Consider the following 23,055-nt stretch of genomic DNA (forward strand, 5'->3'; position numbering starts at 1 on the left):
GCAGATCCTCTCAAGCTCTGTCAGGTTGGATGGGGAGCATTGCTGCACAGCAATTTTCAGGTCTCTCCAGACATGTTTGATCGGGCTCAAGTCCGGGCTCTGGCTGGGCCACTCAAGGACATTCAGGGACTTATGCTAAAGACACTCCTGTGTTGTCTTGGCTGTGTGCTTAGGGTCATTGTCCTGTAGGAAGGTGAACCTTCGCCCAGGTCTGAACTCCTGAGCACTCTGGAGCAGGCTTTCAACAAGGATCTCACTGTACTTTGCTCCATTCATCTTTGCCTTCATCCTGACTAGTCTCCCAGTCCCTGCCGCTGAAAAACATCCCCACAGCATGATGCTGCCACCACCATGCTTCACCGTAGGGATGGAGCCAGGTTACATCCAGACATGACGCTTGGCATTCAGGCCAAAGAGTTCAACCTTGGTTTTATCAGACCAGAGAATCTAGAGGTGCCTTTTGGTAAACTCCAAGTGGGCTGTCTTGTGCCTTTTACTGAGGAGTAGCTTCCGTCTGGCCACTCTACCAACAAAAGAAACCTAATTGGTGGAGTACTGCAGAGAAGGTTGTCCTTCTGGAAGGTTCTCCCATCTCCACAGAGGAACTCTAGAACTCTGTCAGAGTGACCATCGGATTCTTGGTCATCTCCCTGACCAAGGCCCTCTCCCACGATTGGTCAGTTTGTCCGGGTGGCCAGCTCTAGGAAGAGTCTTAGTGGTTCCAAACTTCTTCCATCTTCCATTTCTTCCATTTTTTGGTACCCTTCCCCAAATCTGTGCCTCGACACAGTCCTGTCTCGGAGCTACAGACAATTCCTTTGACCTCATGGCTTGGTGTTTGCTCTAACATGCATTGTCAACTCTGGGACCTTATAAGGACAGGTGTGTGCCTTTCCACATCATGTCCAATCATTTGAATTTACCACACGTGTACTCCAAAAGATGATCAATGGAAACAGGATGCACCTCAGGTAAATTTCGAGTCTCATAGCAAAGGGTCTGAATACTTAATACATTTGTAAACATTTCTAAAAACCTGTTTCCACTTTGTCATTATGGGGTATTGTGATGTCATTATGGGGTATTGCTATGTCGTTATGGGGTATTGTGATGTCGCTATGGGGTATTGTGATGTCATTATGGGGTATTGTGTTGTCATAATGGGGTATTGTGATATCATTATGGTGTATTGTGATGTCATAATGGGGTATTGTGATGTCGCTATGGGGTATTGTGATGTCATTATGGGGTATTGTGTTGTCATAATGGGGTATTGTGATGTCATAATGGGGTATTGTGATGTCATAATGGGGTATTGTGATGTCATTATGGCGTATTGTGATGTCGCTATGGGGTATTGTGATGTCATAATGGTGTATTGTGACGTCGCTAGGGGGTATTGTGTATTGATTGCTGAGGATTTGTATTTATTTAATACATTTTAGAATAAAACTGTAAAGTAACAAAATGTGAAAAAAGTCAAGGGGTCTGAATAATTTCTGAAGACACTGTATTCTTAGTCATGATGTACTTCTGCCAGGTAAGCCTACTTTGCAGTTAACATTTAATTTAGGTTTTTGGGGAATGTATTTCTGTCAACCCACAAGATGGTTATCACATCATTTGGCTACATACAGACAGACAGGGGAAATATTGCTGGAAATTAATTGGCAGATATTATGTTAGGGTTTGGCATTTTAAGACAAAGGTGGCTGATACCTGTGAGATTAGTTTATGACAGTTAGCAGTTAAACATGTGAAAATTCCATGTACTTTCAGAATTGTTTAGCAAGCTACTCATAGGTAGTCTGCCGAGCAACCTGTGGGAGACCGCTGACATAGGGCATTACTGGGCCCCAATCCCCATGGGTAGAATATATGGTTCCCACCATAGAAATGTTGCTGTTGTATGTATGGCTATTTAACCCTCAAAACACAGGGGAAGAGAAAAGATGAAACACCTTCCTGTTTGTGAGTAGTGGAGATGAGATGGGATTAGAATGGGTGGAGGGAAGGAGAGGAATGTTGATAGTCTCAGAGAGGAAGGGAATTACAACTTGTTAAAAATAAGTATCCTTAATGTAAGATTGTTCTCTCTCTCTCTCTCTCTCTCTCTCCCTCTCTCTCTCTCTCTCTCCTTCCCAATCTATCCCTCTCTCTCTCTCTCTCTCTCTCTCTCTCTCCTTCCCAATCTCTCTCTCTCTCTCCTTCCCTCTATCCCTCTCTCTCTCTCCTTCCCAATCTATCCCTCTCTCTCTCTCTCTCCTTCCCAATCTATCCCTCTCTCTCTCTCTCTCCTTCCCAATCTATCCCTCTCTCTCTCTCTCTCTCTCTCTCTCTCTCCTTCCCAATTTCTCTCTCTCTCTCGCTCTCTCTCTCCTTCCCAATCTATCTCTCTCTCTCTCTCCTTCCCAATCTAACCCTCTCTCTCTCTCTCTCTCTCCTTCCCAATCTCTCGCTCTCTCTCTCTCCTTCCCAATCTGTCTCTCTCTCTCTCTCTCTCCTTCCCAATCTGTCCCTCTCTCTCTCTCTCTCCTTCCCAATCCACCCCCCTCTCTCTCTCTCTCTCTCTCTCCTTCCCAATCTATCCCTCTCTCTTTCTCTCTCTCTCTCTCTCTCTCCTTCCCAATTTCTCTCTCTCTCTCTCTCCTTCCCAATCTCTCTCTCTCTCTCTCTCTCTCTCCTTCCCAATCTCTCTCTCTCTCTCTCTCTCTCTCTCTCCTTCCCAATCTATCCCTCTCTCTCTCTCTCTCTCTCTCTCCTTCCCAATCTATCCCTCTCTCTCTCGCTCTCTCTCTCTCCTTCCCAATCTATCTCTCTCTCTCTCTCCTTCCCAATCTAACCCTCTCTCTCTCTCTCTCCTTCCCAATCTCTCTCTCTCTCTCTCTCTCTCCTTCCCAATCTCTCTCTCTCTCTCCTTCCCAATCCATCCCTCTCTCTCTCCTTCCCAATCTATCCCTCTCTCTCTCTCTCTCTCTCCTTCCCAATCTATCCCTCTCTCTTTTCCTCCATTATACCTATTTTTCTCTATCCCTCCCTCCCTTCCTCTCTCTTTCTCCATCCCTCCCTCTCTCCCTCTTTCCCCTTCTCCTTCCTCCCTCCATCCCTTGTTTTTCATTCCATCTATCCCCTCCCTCCTCCCTCTATCCCTTCTCTCTCTCCCCTCATCTCTCCCACAGAGACAGCCGCCAAGGCGTTTGGTATAACCCTCTCCCAGGCGATAGCCAACGACCGGGCGTACAAGCAGCGCCAGGATGCCTTGAAGGTTGGTTGTTTTCAACGTTAGATTGTTTACTGTAAAGTGTGAAAAAATGCAGTAAAAACTCAGCAGTGGGTCTAGATCCAGGTGCACAACTAAGTTTCTAAAAGCAAGTAAAACATTTAAATAAATAAAAACTCCCACTAGAAAAGACAGAAGAACAACGTTTTAAAGGGATAGATAGCCCTTTTTCTACTTACCCAGAGTCCAGTATGAAGGAAGTTGAAGGTAGTTTAGCGAGCCAATGCTAGCTAATGCTAGCTCAATGACTGGAAGTCTACAGGAACAGCTAATGCTAGCTCAATGACTGGAAGTCTACCGGAACAGCTAATGTTAGCTCAATGACTGGAAGTCTACCGGAACAGCTAATGTTAGCTCAATGACTGGAAGTCTACAGGAACAGCTAATGTTAGCTCAATGACTGGAAGTCTACCAGAACAGCTAGCATACTGGCTCGCGAAACTACCTTCTTCCTTCATACTGGACGCAGAGACACAAATGGTATCCATGAGTTTATCTGACTCAGGGTAAGAATAAAAAGGGTAATTGTCAAATTATCACACTACCACTTTACTTTAGTTCGTTTTACTGTAAAGTGTGTTGCACTTGATTTGATTTGAGTGTGAAAGTTTGATCTGATTTGATTTGCTCTGAAGGAGAGCAGAAGAGACTGTCTGGATCTGGAGGCCAGCGTCCTGATGTTCCGGGCTGAAAAACGCCAGCTTAGCGACGGGAACAAACCCCTCTGCAGCACGGCTTCATCACCCTTCAGTGGATCTACAGCTTCGTCTTCATCATCCTCGTCAGTGCTGGAGCTGCACAGCAAGCCGCTCTCACCCAGGTTCCTGGATAACACGGCTAGAGTGCAGAGACGGGTGAGTTGGAGAGAGCAGACAAAGACGCACGTGCAGTGCACACACACACACACACAGACACACACAATGAGACCGTTTGGACTGATATATGCTGACCTCTTCTGGGCATTTGAAAGAGCTGTCAAAAGTCCAACAAACATTTGTCAACTACAATTTTCAAAACATGACCATGTTATCATATAGTGTCTTCAGGAAGTATTCACGTCCCTTGAAGTTGTCCACATTTTGTTTTGTTACATTTAAATGTTTATGTCACAGCCTACACACAACACCCCATAATGTCAAAGTGGAACCTAAATAAGTTTAGGAGTAAAAATTTGCTTAACAAGTCACATACAAATAGCATGGACTAGTGTTTAATATTTATTTTTTCATGACTACCTCATCTCTGTACCCCAATTACATAAATTGTATTATCTAAAATAAATGTTATTATTATATTATACAATTATCTGTAAGGTCCCTCAGCCAAGCAGTGCATTTCAAACACAGATTCAACCACAAAGACCAGAGAGGTTTTCCAATGTCTCGCAAAGAAGGGCATCTACTGGTAGATTGATAAAATAAATGATAATTACTTGAAGTTATTAATTACACTTTGGATGGTGTATCAATACACCCAGTCACTACAAAGGTATAGGCTTCCTTCCTAACTCAGTTGCCGGAGAGGAAGGAAACCACTCAGGGATTTCACTATGGTGACATTATAACAGGTACAGAGTTTAATGGCTGTGATAGGAGAAAAACAAGTATGGATCAATAACATTCTATCTACTCCATAATACTAACCTAAATGACAGAGTGAAAAGAAGGAAGCCTATACAAAATAAAAATATTCCTGGGAAAGATGGATTGGCAAGAAAAGTCAAAAGTCATGAGCAACGTTCCCTCTAAGCTGAGCACGTGTGCGGCTGTGCATTTCCTCCAGGACTGCCGCGCCAAAGAAATGCCATGCCGCGCATTAGTTTGCACCATATAGATCAATGTGTATAACAACGCTCCTTTGTTAACTCGCTCGTTTCCCACCTTCACTTTCTCTCATTACTTTATATCCATAAACTCTCTTAAAATGTTCCTCTCTTACTCCCTCCTGTCTCGCTTCCTCCCTCCTGTCTCGCTTCCTCCCTCCTGTCTCTCTTCTACCCTCCTGTCTCTCTTCTACCCTGCTGTCTCTCTTCCTCCCTCCTGTCTCTCTTTCTCCCTCCTCCTGTCTCTCTTCTACCCTCCTGTCTCTCTTCCTCCCTCCTGTCTCTCTTCTACCCTCCTGTCTCTCTTCCTCCCTCCTGTCTCGCTTCCTCCCTCCTGTCTCTCTTCCTCCCTCCTGTGTCTCATCTCTCCCTCCTCTCTGCTCCCTCACTCTCTTGTCTCCCTTTCTCCCTCCTGTCTCTCTTTCTCCCTCCTCCTGTCTCTCTTCCTCCCTCCTGTCTCTCTTCCTCCCTCCTGTCTCTCTTCCTCCCCCTGTCTCTCTTCCTCTTCCTATCTTTCTCCCCCTGTCTCTCTTCCTCTTCCTCTCTTTCTCCCCCTGTCTCTCTTCCTCCCTCCTGTCTCTCTTCCTCCCTCCTGTCTCTCTTCCTCCCTCCTGTCACTCTTCCTCCCTCCTGTGTCTCATCTCTCCCTCCTCTCTGCTCCCTCACTCTCTTGTCTCCCTATCTTATTTATTTCCTCTCCTGCTCTATCCATTCTCATCCCCTCTATTCCCTCTCCCCTATTATAATCTAACTTGAAAGGCTCAAACTCTCTCTTTCTCCCCCTCCCCTCCCTCTTGTTGTCTCTCTTCCCATCTTCCCCTTTTACAGGGTGGCCTATCAGTGGACTGCATCTCAGATCTTGTAGAGAGTCAGTCCCGCCTGTTGGAGGCGCTACAGCTGTCCCACCCTGCAGAGCTGGAGCTGAAGAAGACTGCAGCCGGAGCTGGGGGGCGGACCCAGACCAAGCTCAGCCTCAACCCCATCTATAAACAGGTCCCCCGTGTGGTGGAACGCTGCTGCTGTCACATAGAGAGACACGGTGAGTGTTTGTTTTGTTTAACCTTTATTTAACTAGGCAAGTCAGTTAAGAACAAATTCTTATTTTCAATGACGCCCTAGGAACAGTGGGTTAACTGCCTGTTCAGGGGCAGAACGACAGATTTGTACCTTATCAGCTCGGGGATTTGAACTTGCAACCTTCCGGTTACTAGTCCAACGCCCTAACCACTAGGCTACCCTGCCGCCTCTACACTCTAACCACTAGGCTACCCAGCCGCCTCTACACTCTAACCACTAGGCTACCCTGCCGCCTCTACACTCTAACCACTAGGCTACCCTGCCGCCTCTACACTCTAACCACAAGCCTACCCTGCCGCCTCTACACTCTAACCACTAGGCTACCCTGCCGCCTCTACACTCTAACCACTAGGCTACCCTGCCGCCTCTACACTCTAACCACTAGGCTACCCTCTACACTCTAACCACTAGGCTACCCTGCCGCCTCTACACTCTAACCACTAGACTACCCTCTACACTCTAACCACTAGGCTACCCTGCCGCCTCTACACTCTAACCACTAGACTACCCTCTACACTCTAACCACTAGGCTACCCTGCCGCCTCTACACTCAGGTAAAAACAAGAATATACTTTAATACTTTAAATACATACAAAAAATATATATATTTTAACAAATAAAGTGCAGTTGAATTCACTTAGGAAAAAGTCTCAATGATTCAAGAAGAAGATGTTATTATTTTTGTTATTAACAATGGATAAGGTCTTAACCACATGATTAAAGTAAATCACAAATATTTGTAATTTTGGTATAGAATTATGTAATTTTAGTTTGTGTATAAAGTATTTGGCAACAAGAATAAAACAATTCACAGTCATTTCAATGGTCTTCTTATAGTTGCAATAGTAACATATTAAATCCTTCATGTCAGAAACATGGGTAGTGTTCACAAAGCTAAATATGTGCTCTGCAAAGGATTTCCCATAAAAATCTATCACAGATTTACATTCATAGAACAAGAACGTAAGATTTTCTTTGTCACAGAAAACACATATCATCAATATCAAAACATTTGGACAACATAGAATTACATGGATATACGGTCTCTTATTTAGAGTCTTAAAGTGCGCTTCCGTAAATGTTTTGGTATACAGTATTTGTAAGGCATCAACCAAGCTTTTTCAGGAATGTTCCAAAATGTTTTACCTCGAGGAAATTGGTTCCGTGAATTGGAAAATGGGTCTTACGTACTATGCTACAACAAGATTTCTCAAGTAGGCCCTGCCTTCCAAGCTGAGTTCTTGATAAAACTCTGTGATCCTCACCAACGCTAAGATGAGTTTTCATAGTATAGTTAGACCACTGGGAATGGCTTTGATCACAGAAATAAACTCTCGGAAAGGTATTGGAAACTAATTCAATCTTATAAATTGTTTATACAAAATAATACCTCTGTTGTGGAACACATGAAGAACAAAGGCAATATTCCTTTCACGCTGAACAATTACTTTTCCCAGTTATGTCTGAATTATTCCACAAAGTTGTGCAGGAAACATAGTTTCCAGGGCATTAAAGCTTTTTGGTGAAAGCTTGCCAATTTAGCAGGTAATCTTTTGGGAAGATTAAATTTCAGTAAAAATGTAAGACCTCCCAACACATTGTTTGGAGATGAAATACCAAATTGATTCTGTATTTGACCAAATATCTCTTCAACCAATTGATCATGAAAGTGTTATTTATGTCAACAAAATCCAACTCTTCCAGACCTTCAGATTTTTAAAATGTGATATGACTGACTTCTTCACCAACAAACTGTCACAGTCCAAGCACTCCAAGACAGTCGTGAAGAGGGCACGACAATGCTTTTCCCCCCTCAGGAGACTGAAATGATTTGGCATGGGTCTCCAGATCCTCAAAAAGTTTCACAGCTGCACCATCACCGCCTGGTATGGAAATTTCTCGGCATCTGATCGTAAGGCGCTACAGAGGGTAGTGTGTACGGACCAGAACATCACTGGGGCCAAGCTTCTTGCCATCCAGGACCTATATACTAGGCGTGTCAGAGGAAGGCCCAAAACATTGTCAAAACTCCAGTCATCCAAGTCATAGAATGTTCTCTCTGCTACCACATGGCAAGTGGAACCGGAGCACCAAGATTAGGTCCAAAAGGCTCCAGCTTCTACCCCCAGGCCATAAGACTGCTGAACAATTCATCAAATGGCTACCTCGATTATTTGCATTGACCCCCGTTGTTTTTACACTGCTGCTACTCTCTGTTTATTATCTATGCATAGTCACTTTACCCCTACCTACATTTACACTGCTGCTACTCTCTGTTTATTATCTATGCATAGTCACTTTACCCCTACCTACATTTACACTGCTGCCACTCTCTGTTTATTATCTATGCATAGTCACTTTACCCCTACCTACATTTACACTGCTGCTACTCTCTGTTTATTATCTATACATAGTCACTTTACCCCTACCTACATTTACACTGCTGCTACTCTCTGTTTCTTATCTATGCATAGTCACTTTACCCCTACCTACATGTACACTGCTGCTACTCTCTGTTTATTATCTATGCATAGTCACTTCACCCCTACCTACATGTACATATTACCTCAATTACCTCAACTAACCTGTTTATTATCTATACATAGTCACTTCACCCCTACCTACATTTACACTGCTGCTACTCTCTGTTTATTATCTATGCATAGTCACTTCACCCCTACCTACATTTACACTGCTGCTACTCTCTGTTTATTATCTATGCATAGTCACTTTACCCCTACCTACATGTACATATTACCTCAATTACCTCAACTAACCTGTTTATTATCTATACATAGTCACTTTACCCCTACCTACATGTACATATTACCTCAATTACCTCAACTAACCTGTTTATTATCTATGCATAGTCACTTTACCCCTACCTACATTTACACTGCTGCTACTCTCTGTTTATTATCTATGCATAGTCACTTTACCCCTACCTACATGTACATATTACCTCAATTACCTCAACTAACCTGTTTATTATCTATACATAGTCACTTTACCCCTACCTACATGTACATATTACCTCAATTACCTCAACTAACCTGTTTATTATCTATACATAGTCACTTCACCCCTACCTACATGTACACTGCTGCTACTCTCTGTTTATTATCTGTGCATAGTCACTTCACCCCTACCTACATGTACATATTACCTCAATTACCTCGACTAACCTGTTTATTATCTATACATAGTCACTTCACCCCTACCTACATGTACATATTACCTCAATTACCTCAACTAACCTGTACCCGCGCACAGTGACCTGGTACCGATACCCCTGTATATAGCCTTGTTATGGTTATTTTATTGTGTTACTTTTTAAAAAACTTTAGTGTATTTAGTAAGTATTAAATATAACATTTTCTTAAAACTGCATTGTTGGTTAAGGGCTTGCAAGTAAGCATTTCACGGTAAAGTCTACACCTGTTGTACTCGGCGCATGTCACAAATACAATGTGATTTGATTTGATCTCTTTAGAGGTAGAGGGATTTACAAACAAAGACAACGAGGGGTACACAAAGCGAGACAGTCCCTCTACCTTGAACAGAAGCACTCTCCAGAGTATAGATCCCTTTGTAGCCAAATATTAAATATATTCTTGGGTTTTCTTAATTTTAGGAAAGAAATTCATTGTGGTTTTTAGATGGATATGTTCCTAAATATTTAACACAGTGCTTCAGAGGAATGTTTTCTATTTCTTTATCTTCAGAGTGGTGTAAAACAAGATTTCAGGAACGTTCAGTTTTAAACCAGAGCCAACAGAGAATGCAGTGATGTCATTAAGGGCCTGGGCGACCTGGTCTTTGTCTTTAAAAAACAAAGAGCAGTATCGTCAGCCTGTTGGGGAATTCTGATTTCTCTATCAAAACTCGATAAGCCATACAAATGTGCGTTATTCAGAATATCTAGAGATGGATGTTCCACAACCAAAATGTATTTTTTTTAAAAGGCTAAACTGGGTAGTACACATCTTTAGGATTTATTAAGGTTTAGTATCACAGAACTATTTATATCTTCGTAAAACAGGCGAATGACTTCGATAACATTTTCCCCCGAAACCAAAAAGTTGGGAGACCCGAAAGAGAAATTTGCGTTCAATTGTGTCAAAGGCTTTACAGAAGTCTGGAAAAAAAAGTAGAATCTGAGCCAATTGCATGTGAATAGTCCATACGTTCCAAGACTAAACACATGTTGGGGTTGTATGTGGCGGCCCTTCATTAAGCCTGCTTGAGTATCATCTATAATGTGGTCTTTTCCTTTCTTTGGTCTTTTGGCATAAACCAGAAGCTATCAATTTGCGATCAATATTTACTAAAGTGTGTGTGTAGATGTGTCTGTATATCAAGACATTTTTACATCAGCATTTTTAAAGCGTATGTTTCTAGTTTTCCCAGGATACAGTATTTTCAACCATCACTTCTGTTTTCCTCAGGCGTCTTGCTCCGACTGCTACGTTAGGTTACAAGTGCTGTACAGATACCCAGCCTATAACCCCAAAGCGAGGCGCAGTGGCCATGACAAACTGCCTAGAAGGCAGGAACATACAAAAAAATCCTAGAGAGGACGCAGAGTCAGAGGGCTGTCCTCTTCTGGCTCTACCTTCATCATAGGAATCCATTCGTAACACAGGTTAGGGTTGTGTCCAGTTATATCACTACAGCCTATGGGTGAGACACAGAGGATACAATGAACCACCAACTGTTATTAATGTCACGTCTGCTCCCGCTCCCCCTCTCTGGCGCTGTTGGTCGCCAGGCTGCTCATCATTACGCACACCTGTCACCCTCGTTACGCGCACCAGCGCTTCATTGGACTCACCTGGTCTCCATCACGTTATTGATTGCCTCCCCTATATCTGTCATTTCCTCAGTTTCATCCCAGTGTCTGCATTGATGTTGTTTTGTTTCTCTTGTCCAGATGCTGTTTTTTGCTTTGTTTCATGTCTATTTATGATTAAATCATCACCCTGTACCTGCTTCCTGTCTCCCAGTGTCTGCCGTCTCAAGACCGTTACAATTAACTGTTAAAAATGTTGCACTTTTTTAAAATGTCAACTGTGTCTTCTCAGGGCTACAAACTGTGGGGATCTTTCGTGTTGGCAGCTCCATAAAGAGAGTTCGGCAGGTGAGGCAATTTAAATGAAAAAAATATCCACATTACATGGATGCACTGTAGTGATTTATACCTACTGGGTGTAATGATGTACTGTAGTGATTTATACTTACTGGGTATAATGATGTACTGTAGTGATTTATACCTACTGGGTGTTGATGTTGTGTTGATGTTGTGTTGATGTTGTGTTGATGTTGTGACAGGTGTTGTGTTGATGTTGTGTTGATGTTGTGTTGATGTTGTGACAGGTGTTGTGTTGGTGTTGTGTTGATGTTGTGTTGATGTTGTGACAGGTGTATTTCTCCTCTTCTGTATACGCAGGGCCGTTGATCCCTGTCATTTTCTGTTTTCAAAGCATCATCACACGGGAAACTGACCTTTTATTTACTGTGTGTTGCCGGTGCATGTTAACTTGTTTATGTGTATGTCTGGTTCTGATTTGTGTGTGTGTGTTTCAGCTGCGTGAGGACTTTGACATGGGGACAGATGTGTGTCTAGAAGAGGAGACCAGTGTCCATGACGTAGCAGCCCTGCTGAAGGAGTTCCTCAGAGACATGCCTGACCCTCTACTGCCTAGAGAGCTCTACTCTGCTTTCCTCCACGCCAACCGTACGACACACACACACACCCTACCCTACCCCCTCCCCGCACACAAACCCTACCCCCTAACCCCTCCCCCACACACGCACACACACCCTACCCCCTAACCCCCAAACCCCCCCCCCCCACACACCCTACCCCCAAACCACACCCCCCCCCCCCCCCCCCCCCCGCGCACACACACACACAAACCCTACCCCCTAACCCCTCCGCACACGCACACAAACCCTACCCCTTTGCTGATCATCTCTGTGGCATTAGCTTCCTAACCCACTCTCTGTGGGTATCTAACCCATCTCTGTCCTCTCTGTGGGTATCTAACCCATCCCTGTCCTCTCTGTGGGTATCTAACCCATCCCTCTCCTCTCTGTGGGTATCTAACCCATCTCTGTCCTCTCTGTGGGTATCTAACCCATCTCTGTCCTCTCTGTGGTATCTAACCCATATCTGTCCTCTCTGTGGGTATCTAACCCATCTCTGTCCCCTCGGTCTCCCCTAATCTGTCCTGTAGTTCTGCAAGGGACAGACCAGTTCCTGTACCTCCAGCTGCTCCTCTACCTGTTACCGGCCTGTAACTGTGATACCCTGCTCCGCCTCCTCACCCTGTTACACACCGTACAGAGCCACGCTCAGGACACCACAGGACCACAGGACACCACAGGACCACAGGACACCACAGGACCACAGGACACCACAGGACCACAGGACCAGGTGGTTAGTGTCTAGAGTGTGTGTGTGTGTGTGTGTGTGTTTGTCGCTTCCACATCCTCTTACACACTTCATGTGTCTGTCTATCATTCTGTTCACCTGTCTATCATTCTGTTCACCTGTCTATCATTCTGTCCACCTGTCAATCATTCTGTCCACCTGTCTATCATTCTGTTCACCTGTCTATCATTCTGTTCACCTGTCTATCATTCTGTCCACCTGTCAATCATTCTGTCCACCTGTCTATCATTCTGTTCACCTGTCTATCATTCTGTCCACCTGTCTATCATTCTGTTCACCTGTCAACTTATGTCTGTTTCTCTAAAAAAAATTCTGTCAGCATTTGTCCGTCCTCAACAAGTCAGCCTCCCTCCCTCCCTCCCTCCCTCCCCCCAAGAGGAAAACATAATGGATTTTGGGTTATAACTTAAACCTCTTAACTCTCTTTTCGCTCTATGTCTCTCGCGGTCTCTCTCTCTCTCTCTTTTTGTCTCTGTGTCTCTCTGTAGCTTGTACTGTAACTACACAGTAGTTACACAGTAGCCTACACAGTAGCCTACACAGTAGGAAGACCTAATATGTGGTCTCTCCCCCTAACCCCCCTTCTCACTCGCTCTCTCCTCTCTCTCTGCAGTTCCTAGGCAACAAGATGACAGCAACTAACCTGGCGGTGATATTTGGTCCCAACCTGTTGCAGGGGGAGAGGGGCGGAGGGGACAGGGAGATGAGTCCTCATGCCATGGACATCGAGGACAGCGCCGCCATCATCAACGTCACCCTGCAACTTATACAGAACTATAAGCGACTATTCACGGTACCAAGAGTGTGTGTGTGGGGCTGGGGGGATAAGGGGGTTGTGTTTGTGTGTGTGTGTGTGTGTGTGTGTAAATCTCCTGTCCTCTTCTCACCAGGTGTCAGCAGAGCTCCAACAAGAGGTGCTGATGAGTCTCATTCAGACAGATCCTGACATCATCGACTATCTTCTCCGCAGGAAACTCAGGTATGTTTCATTTCAGGGCCCATAGTAGGAGCGTGGATCAGGTTTCCCCTGTCTATTTTTATTTATTATGATCTAAAAGGCCAAACGGGTCCTGGATCAGCCCTTCAGTTGTCTCTGAATCCCAGTGTTGTGTGTTTATTGAATGTATGTCTGCCTTTATCACCAGCGCTGCAAGACTTCCTGCAACGTGAATAATAAAATACTCTCTCCTCCCTCCCTCCCTCTCCTCCTCCGTCCCTCCCTCTCTTTCCTCTCCTCCCTCCCTCCCTCTCCTCCTCCGTCCCTCCCTCTCCCCCTCTCCTCCCTCTCTTTCCTCTCCTCCCTCTCTTTCCTCTCCTCCTTCTCTTTCCTCTCCTCCTTCTCCCTCCCCCTCTCCTCTCCTCCTTCTCCCTCCCCCTCTCCTCCCTCTTTCCTCTCCTTCTCCCTCCCCCTCTCCTCCCTCTCTTTCCTCTCCTCCTTCTCCCTCCCCCTCTCCTCCCTCTCTTTCCTCTCCTCCTTCTCCCTCCCCCTCTCCTCCCTCTCTTTCCTCTCCTTCTCCCTCTACTCCCTCTCTTTCTTCTCCTCCTTCTCCCTCCCCCTGTCCTCCCTCCCTCCCATGGTGACAGTCACCTGGCCGTGGGGACAGTAGATTCTACGGGGAGTCGGCGGGACACGGGGGTGTCTCTGGACTCTGTGGGGTCATTCAGTGATAGCCTGTCACCCCTGGAGACCCCCTCGCCACTCTTCAACTTGTCCCCCCTGGAGCCCCCCTCTCCCCTCTTCAACCCTGACGGGCCCGGGGACGGCAGCCTGACCAGTGAGGTGTTCTTTAACCTGGAGGCGCTACGACACCACAACAACAAGAAACGTAAGTCGCGGGTCATAGAGGGGACACCTCTGTTGCTACACCCTTATTTGTTATGTTGCTATGGTTACGGCTAGGCTTAAAGACACACTCCAGCTATTTTTTTTTACTTTTCCTGTTGAAAAACAAAACCCCATAAATACAGTAAAGTACGCGTAGTTAAGCGTAAACAATTAGTTTTGAGCAAAATAGTATTTTTTAAACACAACTGCAAACCTCAAGGACTAGGTCTGGTGGGAATCTGTGATTTCATTGCCCTCCCCCTTGTTTGAGTAACAATAGAGGAGCAATAGAGAACAAAAGAGGAAAGCCCCCCCAATTTATCTGGACCACCTATTGAGATGGGCCTTTTGTTAAGACAGAGTTAGTATTAGGATAAGGGTTATGGTTGAGCCGGGGTGTGGACAGGAAGCTAGAGTTAGGGTTAACATAATAATAATAATAATAATAATAATAATAATAATAATAACAACAACAATACACACCGTACCAATTGATAAGATTGTAATAAGAAATACCATTCAAAATAACATTGTAAAAACAAACATTGTAGATAACACTGTAATAGCAAAGTAACAACATTCTAAATAAAATGAACAACATTCTAAACAACATTGTAATAAAAGTAACAACATTCTAAATAACAAATGAACAACATTCTAAATAAAATTAACAACATTCTGAATAAAAAGTAACAACATTCTAAATAACAAAGTAACATTCTAAATAAAAAGTAACAACATTCTAAATAAAAAGTAAAAACATTCTAAATAACATTGTAACAACAAAGTAACAACATTCTAATTAGCATTGTAACAACAAAGTAACAACATTCTAAATAATACTGTAACAACATTCTAAATAAAAAGTAAAAACATTCTAAATAACATTGTAACAACAAAGTAACAACATTCTAAATAATACTGTAACAACATTCTAAATAAAAAGTAAAAACATTCTAAATAACATTGTAACAACAAAGTAACAACATTCTAAATAACATTGTAACAACAAAGTAACAACATTCTAAATAGCATTGTAACAACAAAGTAACAACATTCTAAATAAAAAGTAACAACATTCTAAATAACATTGTAACAACAAAGTAGCAACATTCTAAACAACAAAGGATCAACATTCTAAATAAAATGAACAACATTCTAAACAACATTGTAATAACAAAGTAACAACATTCTAAATAAAATGAACAACATTCTAAACAACATTGTAATAACAAAGTAACAACATTCTAAAACACATTGTAAAAACATTCTAAATAACATTGTAACAACAAACATTGCAGATAACACTAATAGCAAAGACACAATATTCTAAATAACAAATAAACATTCTAAATCACATTGTAACAACAAAGTAGCAACATTCTAAATAACATTGTAACAACATTCTAAATAACATTATAACAACATTCTAAATAACATTGTAAAAACATTATAAATAACATTGTAACAACAAACATTGTAGATAACACTGTAATAGCAAAGTAACAACATTCTAAATAAAAAGTAGCAACATTCTAAATAACATTGCAACAACAACAATTCTAGACAACACTATAGTAACATTCTAAATAACATTAACAACAAAGTAGCAACATTCTAAATAACATTGTAACAACAAAGTAGCAACATTCTAAATAACAAAGGAACAACATTACTTTGTAACAACAAAGTAACAATCTAGAAAACATTGTAATAAACACCATTCTAAATAACATTGTAACACCATTCTAAATGAAAATATCTAGAATAACAACACATCTCTCCCTCCACAGGCTCCAACGTGATCCTGTCCAAGTCCATCGGCCAGATGAGACAGTTCCACTCCAACCACAACCTCCTGAGTCTGTCCCAGTCCTCTAGCAGCTCCAGAGTCCACCCAGAGAACAGCTACCATGCCCAGGAACAGAGGGCTCCGCTGGGGGAAGATCTGAGCTTCACCCTGGGGGCTGCCTCATGCTCCAGCCTGGGAGGACAGGGGGATAACAGTGTCTGGGTGAGGCAGACACCCCAGGAGGAGAGAGAGAAACAGGTGGCTAACAGTGTCTGGGTGAGGCAGGCGCCCCAGGAGGAGAGGGAGAAGCCATCTCCAAGTCATTCCAATTATTTCTGGGACTTCTTCACAGGGAAGAGCTCGGGGTCAGAGACCATGGTATGATAGGACACGACACTGGGGGGTGCGGTGGAGGGGTGATTGCATTCCAGGGGCGGATTGGGACTAGAAATCGTTGGAGCAGCCGTCCGGGCTTTTGTCGGTTCTGCCAGTTTCTAGGCTGATGGAAGGTGGTTGGACCATGGACTCTATGTGGGCGTCCAGTGGTAGCCTGTCACCTGACCATGAGAGAGAGGGTATATATACGTGTCAGACAAGCACAACCCAAACTTACTAAACACACTGTTTAAATACTAACACTGCTTGGGACTAACATTACCAAGGAATTTTATATATATATTTTTTTACCATTGTTCCTATATCTCCTTTGGACTCTGTGTGATGCGGCTGGAGACTATGTTATGGTACACTATCCCTTATTACAGTACAGCTTTGTACTCAGCTCATGAATTAAGTTTGAAACATTGGTTACAATTATGTGGGTGGGGGGGGGGGGTTATATAACTTCTTTGCTTCAGCTTCTGATGCAAAAAAACAAGAAAATGGGGACTCTTCTTTCAATTCCACAAGAGGGCAAACTTTACCACACTTCGTATATACATCATCTGGCTGCTGTGAACTGGACCTATTACCCCACTTCACAGGACGATTTGAATTAACTGCCAGGGACAATATGGCCTTAGATATGTTCTACAACTAAATACATTAGTTAAATAAAGGTTACATTTAAAACATATTTAAAAAAAACATACCTAAAGATTCTGAGAATGCTGTGTACAGACCTACCTGAAGATGGAGAGAGAATGCTGTGTACAGACCTACCTGAAGATGGAGAGAGAATGCTGTGTACAGACCTACCTGAAGATGGAGAATGCTGTGTACAGACCTACCTGAAGATGGAGAGAGAATGCTGTGTACAGACCTACCTGAAGATGGAGAGAGAATGCTGTGTACAGACCTACCTGAAGATGGAGAGAGAATGCTGTGTACAGACCTACCTGAAGATGGAGAGAGAATGCTGTGTACAGACCCACCTATAGATGGAGAGAGAATGCTGTGTACAGACCTACCTGAAGATGGCGAGAGAATGCTGTGTACAGACCTACCTGAAGATGGAGAGAATGCTGTGTACAGACCTACCTGAAGATGGAGAGAGAATGCTGTGTACAGACCTACCTGAAGATGGAGAGAGAATGCTGTGTACAGACCCACCTATAGATGGAGAGAGAATGCTGTGTACAGACCTACCTATAGATGGAGAGAGAATGCTGTGTACAGACCCACCTATAGATGGAGAGAGAATGCTGTGTACAGACCTACCTATAGATGGAGAGAGAATGCTGTGTACAGACCTACCTATAGATGGAGAGAGAATGCTGTGTACAGACCCACCTATAGATGGAGAGAGAATGCTGTGTACAGACCTACCTATAGATGGAGAGAGAATGCTGTGTACAGACCCACCTGAAGATGGAGAGAGAATGCTGTGTACAGACCGACAGTTAAAGTCAGAAGTTTACATACACTTTAGCCAAATACATTTAAACTCAGTATTTCACAATTCCTGACATTTAATCCTAGTAAAAATTCCCTGTCTTAGGTCAGTTAGGATAAACACTTTATTTTAAGAATGTGAAATGTCAGAATAATAGTAGAGAGAATAATTTATTTCAGCTTTTATTTCTTTCATCACATTCCCAGTGGGAGAGAAGTTTACATACACTCAATTAGTATTTGGTAGCATTGCCTTTAAATTGATTGACTTGGGTCAAACGTTTCGGGTAGCCTTCCACAAGCTTCCCACAATAAATTGGGTGAATTGTGGCCCATTCCCCCTGACAGAGCTGGTGTAACTGAGTCAGGTTTGTAGGCCTCCTTGCTCGCACAAGCTTTTTCAGTTCTGCCAACACATTTTCTATGGGATTGAGGTCAAGGGCTTTGTGATGGCCACTCCAATACCTTGACTTTCTTGTCCTTCAGCCATTTTGCCACAATTTTGGAAGTGTGCTTGGGGTCATTGTCCATTTGGAAGACCCATTTTCGACCAAGCTTTAACTTCCTGACTGATGTCTTGAGATGTTGCTTCAATATATCCATATAATTTTCCTCCTCATGAAGCCAACTATTTTGTGAAGTGCACCAGTCCCTCCTGCAGCAAAGCACCCCCACAACATGATGCTGCCACCCCCGCGCTTCACGGTTGGGATGGTGTTCTTCGGCTTGCAAGCCTCCCCCTTTTCCACCAAACATAATGATGGTCATTATGGCCAAACAGTTCTATTTTTGTTTCATCAGACCAGAGGACATTTCTCCAAAAAGTACGATCTTTGTCCCCATGTGCAGTTGCAAACCGTAGTCTGCCTTTTTTATGGCGTTTTGCAGCAGTGGCTTCTTTCTTGCTGAGCGGCCTTTCAGGTTGTCGATATAGGACTCGTTTTACTGTGGATATAGATTATTTTGTACTAGGAGACAGAACACATTTTCTTCCTCCTTCCTGAGTGGTATGACGGCTGCTTGGTCCCATGGTGTTTATACTTGCGTACTATTGTCTGTACAGATTAACGTGGTACCTTCAGGCATTTGGAAATTGCTCCCAAGGATGAACCAGACTTGTGGAGGTCTACAATTTTTTCTCTGTGGTCTTGGCTGATTTCTTTTGATTTTCCCATGATGTCAAGCAAATAAATACATCCACGGGTACACCTCCAATTGACTCAAATGATGCCAATTAGCCTATCAGAAGCTTCTAAAGCCATGACATAATTTTCTGGAATTTCCCAAGCTATTTAAAGACACAGTCAACTTAGTGTATGTAAACTTCTGACCCACTGAAATTGTGAGACAGTGAATCATTGGTGAAAAAATCTGTCTGTAAACAATTGTTGGAAAAATGACTTGTCATGTACAAAGTAGATGTCCTAACCGACTTGCCAAAACTATAGTTTGTTAACATATTTGTGGAGTGTTTGAAAAAGGAGTTTTAATGACTCCAACCTAAGTGTATGTAAACCTCAGACTGTACCTGAAGATTGAGAGAGAACCCGTGTATAGGCCCGTGTGTGTATAGGCTACAAGAGACACACCTGTTATAGCAACTTCTACTTTATGATAACCTCTTCCTTACCATGTGAATGTAGTATTTTGTCACTTTTTAAAAATGTTGTATGCATGTGTATTAGTGTTCTTATCACTTTAAGTTGTGTTGAAATTAAACACAACACTTGTTCCATGAGGTAGTTGCTAAACGGATATTTAGATCCTTCACCTTTTACTATTCTATACTTTAACAAGCCAGAGTCCCTCAAGGTGTAGCTAAACCTTGACGTTTGTCTATTTTTTTGACAGTTGTATCCTACAAGTATTAAAATGTACAATTGTTGCTTCGTCATTCTTTTTTTTTTGAATACAAATGGGGGGGAAATATCTTCAAGGGGTTAAACCAGATCTCCAAAGACCAACGAGGGTCGTTGGTTCCCAGCTTTGTGAAGCGAGAAGACGTCGGTCAGCATTCAGGTCCCTAATGTGAAACGTTTGGGTGAATTTCTGTAGCCTTTTCTTTTGATTGTCGTGTAGTTCTGGAAAAGACGTGACTGTAGAACACAGACAGGAGTCAGTAGAGAACGCAGCAACATGAGAGAAGAGAACATCTCATTTTAACCGGTAAAAAAAAGAAGCTGTACATGTTCGTCAGTACTTATAAAATGTACAATGTAACAGAACTAGCACACAGAGAAAAGACTGAGAGGGGAAGAAAAAAAAAAGGCAACGCAGTTCAAGTAGTTTTCTTCCTCCCCATCGAACACCAGTAGTTCATTTACTGGACACCTTTTATTCACCATACCAAGTTTCACTGCTCCTGGGCCGAGACCACTCTGTTCCCCCAATACACACTGCACCTGGGCCGAGACCACTCTGTTCCCCCAATACACACTGCACCTGGGCCGAGACCACTCTGTACCTCAATACACACTGCTCCTGGGCCGAGACCACTCTGTTCCCCCAATACACACTGCACCTGGGCCGAGACCACTCTGTACCTCAATACACACTGCTCCTGGGCCGAGACCACTCTGTTCCCCCAATACACACTGCTCCTGGGCCGAGACCACTCTGTACCCCCAATACACACTGCTCCTGGGCCGAGACCACTCTGTACCCCCAATACACACTGCTCCTGGGCCGAGACCACTCTGTTCCCCCAATACACACTGCTCCTGGGCCGAGACCACTCTGTACCCCCAATACACACTGCTCCTGGGCCGAGACCACTCTGTACCCCCAATACACACTGCTCCTGGGCCGAGACCACTCTGTACCTCCAATACACACTGCTCCTGGGCCGAGACCACTCTGTACCCCCAATACACACTGCTCTTGGGCCGAGACCACTCTGTACCCCCAATACACACTGCTCCTGGGCCGAGACCACTCTGTACCCCCAATACACACTGCACCTGGGCCGAGACCACTCTGTTCCCCCAATACACACTGCTCCTGGGCCGAGACCACTCTGTACCCCCAATACACACTGCTCCTGGGCCGAGACCACTCTGTACCCCAATACACACTGCTCCTGGGCCGAGACCACTCTGTACCTCAATACACACTGCTCCTGGGCCGAGACCACTCTGTACCCCCAATACACACTGCTCCTGGGCCGAGACCACTCTGTACCCCAATACACACTGCTCCTGGGCCGAGACCACTCTGTACCCCCAATACACACTGCTCCTGGGCCGAGACCACTCTGTACCCCCAATACACACTGCTCCTGGGCCGAGACCACTCTGTACCCCCAATACACACTGCACCTGGCCCGAGACCACTCTGTTCCCCCAATACACACTGCTCCTGGGCCGAGACCACTCTGTACCCCCAATACACACTGCACCTGGGCCGAGACCACTCTGTACCCCCAATACACACTGCACCTGGGCCGAGACCACTCTGTTCCCCAATACATACTGCTCCTGGGCCGAGACCACTCTGTACCCCCAATACACACTGCACCTGGGCCGAGACCACTCTGTTCCCCAATACACACTGCTCCTGGGCCGAGACCACTCTGTACCCCCAATACACACTGCTCCTGGGCCGAGACCACTCTGTTCTCCAATACACACTGCTCCTGGGCCGAGACCACTCTGTACCCCCAATACACACTGCTCCTGGGCCGAGACCACTCTGTACCCCCAATACACACTGCTCCTGGGCCGAGACCACTCTGTACCCCAATACACACTGCTCCTGGGCCGAGACCACTCTGTACCTCAATACACACTGCTCCTGGGCCGAGACCACTCTGTACCCCCAATACACACTGCTCCTGGGCCGAGACCACTCTGTACCCCAATACACACTGCTCCTGGGCCGAGACCACTCTGTACCCCCAATACACACTGCTCCTGGGCCGAGACCACTCTGTACCCCCAATACACACTGCTCCTGGGCCGAGACCACTCTGTACCCCCAATACACACTGCACCTGGCCCGAGACCACTCTGTTCCCCCAATACACACTGCTCCTGGGCCGAGACCACTCTGTACCCCCAATACACACTGCACCTGGGCCGAGACCACTCTGTACCCCCAATACACACTGCACCTGGGCCGAGACCACTCTGTTCCCCAATACATACTGCTCCTGGGCCGAGACCACTCTGTACCCCCAATACACACTGCACCTGGGCCGAGACCACTCTGTTCCCCAATACACACTGCTCCTGGGCCGAGACCACTCTGTACCCCCAATACACACTGCTCCTGGGCCGAGACCACTCTGTTCTCCAATACACACTGCTCCTGGGCCGAGACCACTCTGTACCCCCAATACACACTGCTCCTGGGCCGAGACCACTCTGTACCCCCAATACACACTGCTCCTGGGCCGAGACCACTCTGTACCCCCAATACACACTGCACCTGGGCCGAGACCACTCTGTTCCCCCAATACACACTGCTCCTGGGCCGAGACCACTCTGTACCCCCAATACACACTGCTCCTGGGCCGAGACCACTCTGTACCCCAATACACACTGCTCCTGGGCCGAGACCACTCTGTACCTCAATACACACTGCTCCTGGGCCGAGACCACTCTGTACCCCCAATACACACTGCTCCTGGGCCGAGACCACTCTGTACCCCAATACACACTGCTCCTGGGCCGAGACCACTCTGTACCCCCAATACACACTGCTCCTGGGCCGAGACCACTCTGTACCCCCAATACACACTGCTCCTGGGCCGAGACCACTCTGTACCCCCAATACACACTGCACCTGGCCCGAGACCACTCTGTTCCCCCAATACACACTGCTCCTGGGCCGAGACCACTCTGTACCCCCAATACACACTGCACCTGGGCCGAGACCACTCTGTACCCCCAATACACACTGCACCTGGGCCGAGACCACTCTGTTCCCCAATACATACTGCTCCTGGGCCGAGACCACTCTGTACCCC

The 23,055-nt window shown here is 44.9% G+C and overlaps 1 protein-coding gene and 1 long non-coding RNA gene across 3 annotated transcripts in view; one reads left to right on the top strand and one right to left on the bottom strand.

Annotated features, from left to right (window-relative positions):
- LOC110532909 (rho GTPase-activating protein 6) overlaps positions 1 to 16,673 on the top strand; it is a 119,678-nt gene extending 103,005 nt beyond the window's left edge. For both annotated transcript variants that reach the window (XM_036987294.1, XM_036987295.1), the window contains exons 4-13: positions 3,180 to 3,265; positions 3,916 to 4,134; positions 5,931 to 6,141; positions 11,264 to 11,319; positions 11,766 to 11,916; positions 12,419 to 12,621; positions 13,250 to 13,429; positions 13,527 to 13,615; positions 14,221 to 14,462; positions 16,255 to 16,673. In XM_036987294.1, the coding sequence (XP_036843189.1) occupies positions 3,180 to 3,265; positions 3,916 to 4,134; positions 5,931 to 6,141; positions 11,264 to 11,319; positions 11,766 to 11,916; positions 12,419 to 12,621; positions 13,250 to 13,429; positions 13,527 to 13,615; positions 14,221 to 14,462; positions 16,255 to 16,637 (1,820 nt within the window). In that variant the 3' untranslated portion in view covers positions 16,638 to 16,673. The remainder of the gene's footprint in view (positions 1 to 3,179; positions 3,266 to 3,915; positions 4,135 to 5,930; positions 6,142 to 11,263; positions 11,320 to 11,765; positions 11,917 to 12,418; positions 12,622 to 13,249; positions 13,430 to 13,526; positions 13,616 to 14,220; positions 14,463 to 16,254) is intronic.
- On the bottom strand, positions 14,945 to 18,119 carry LOC118965993. The gene is made up of 2 exons (XR_005053173.1): positions 18,021 to 18,119; positions 14,945 to 17,662 (listed from the first exon to the last, which is right to left on the bottom strand). It is a non-coding gene; the product is annotated as an uncharacterized LOC118965993 (long non-coding RNA).
- Between the last annotated feature and the right edge of the window lie 4,936 nt (positions 18,120 to 23,055).

The sequence above is a fragment of the Oncorhynchus mykiss genome, chromosome 9 (assembly GCF_013265735.2).
Source record: "Oncorhynchus mykiss isolate Arlee chromosome 9, USDA_OmykA_1.1, whole genome shotgun sequence".
NCBI lineage: Eukaryota > Metazoa > Chordata > Actinopteri > Salmoniformes > Salmonidae > Oncorhynchus > Oncorhynchus mykiss.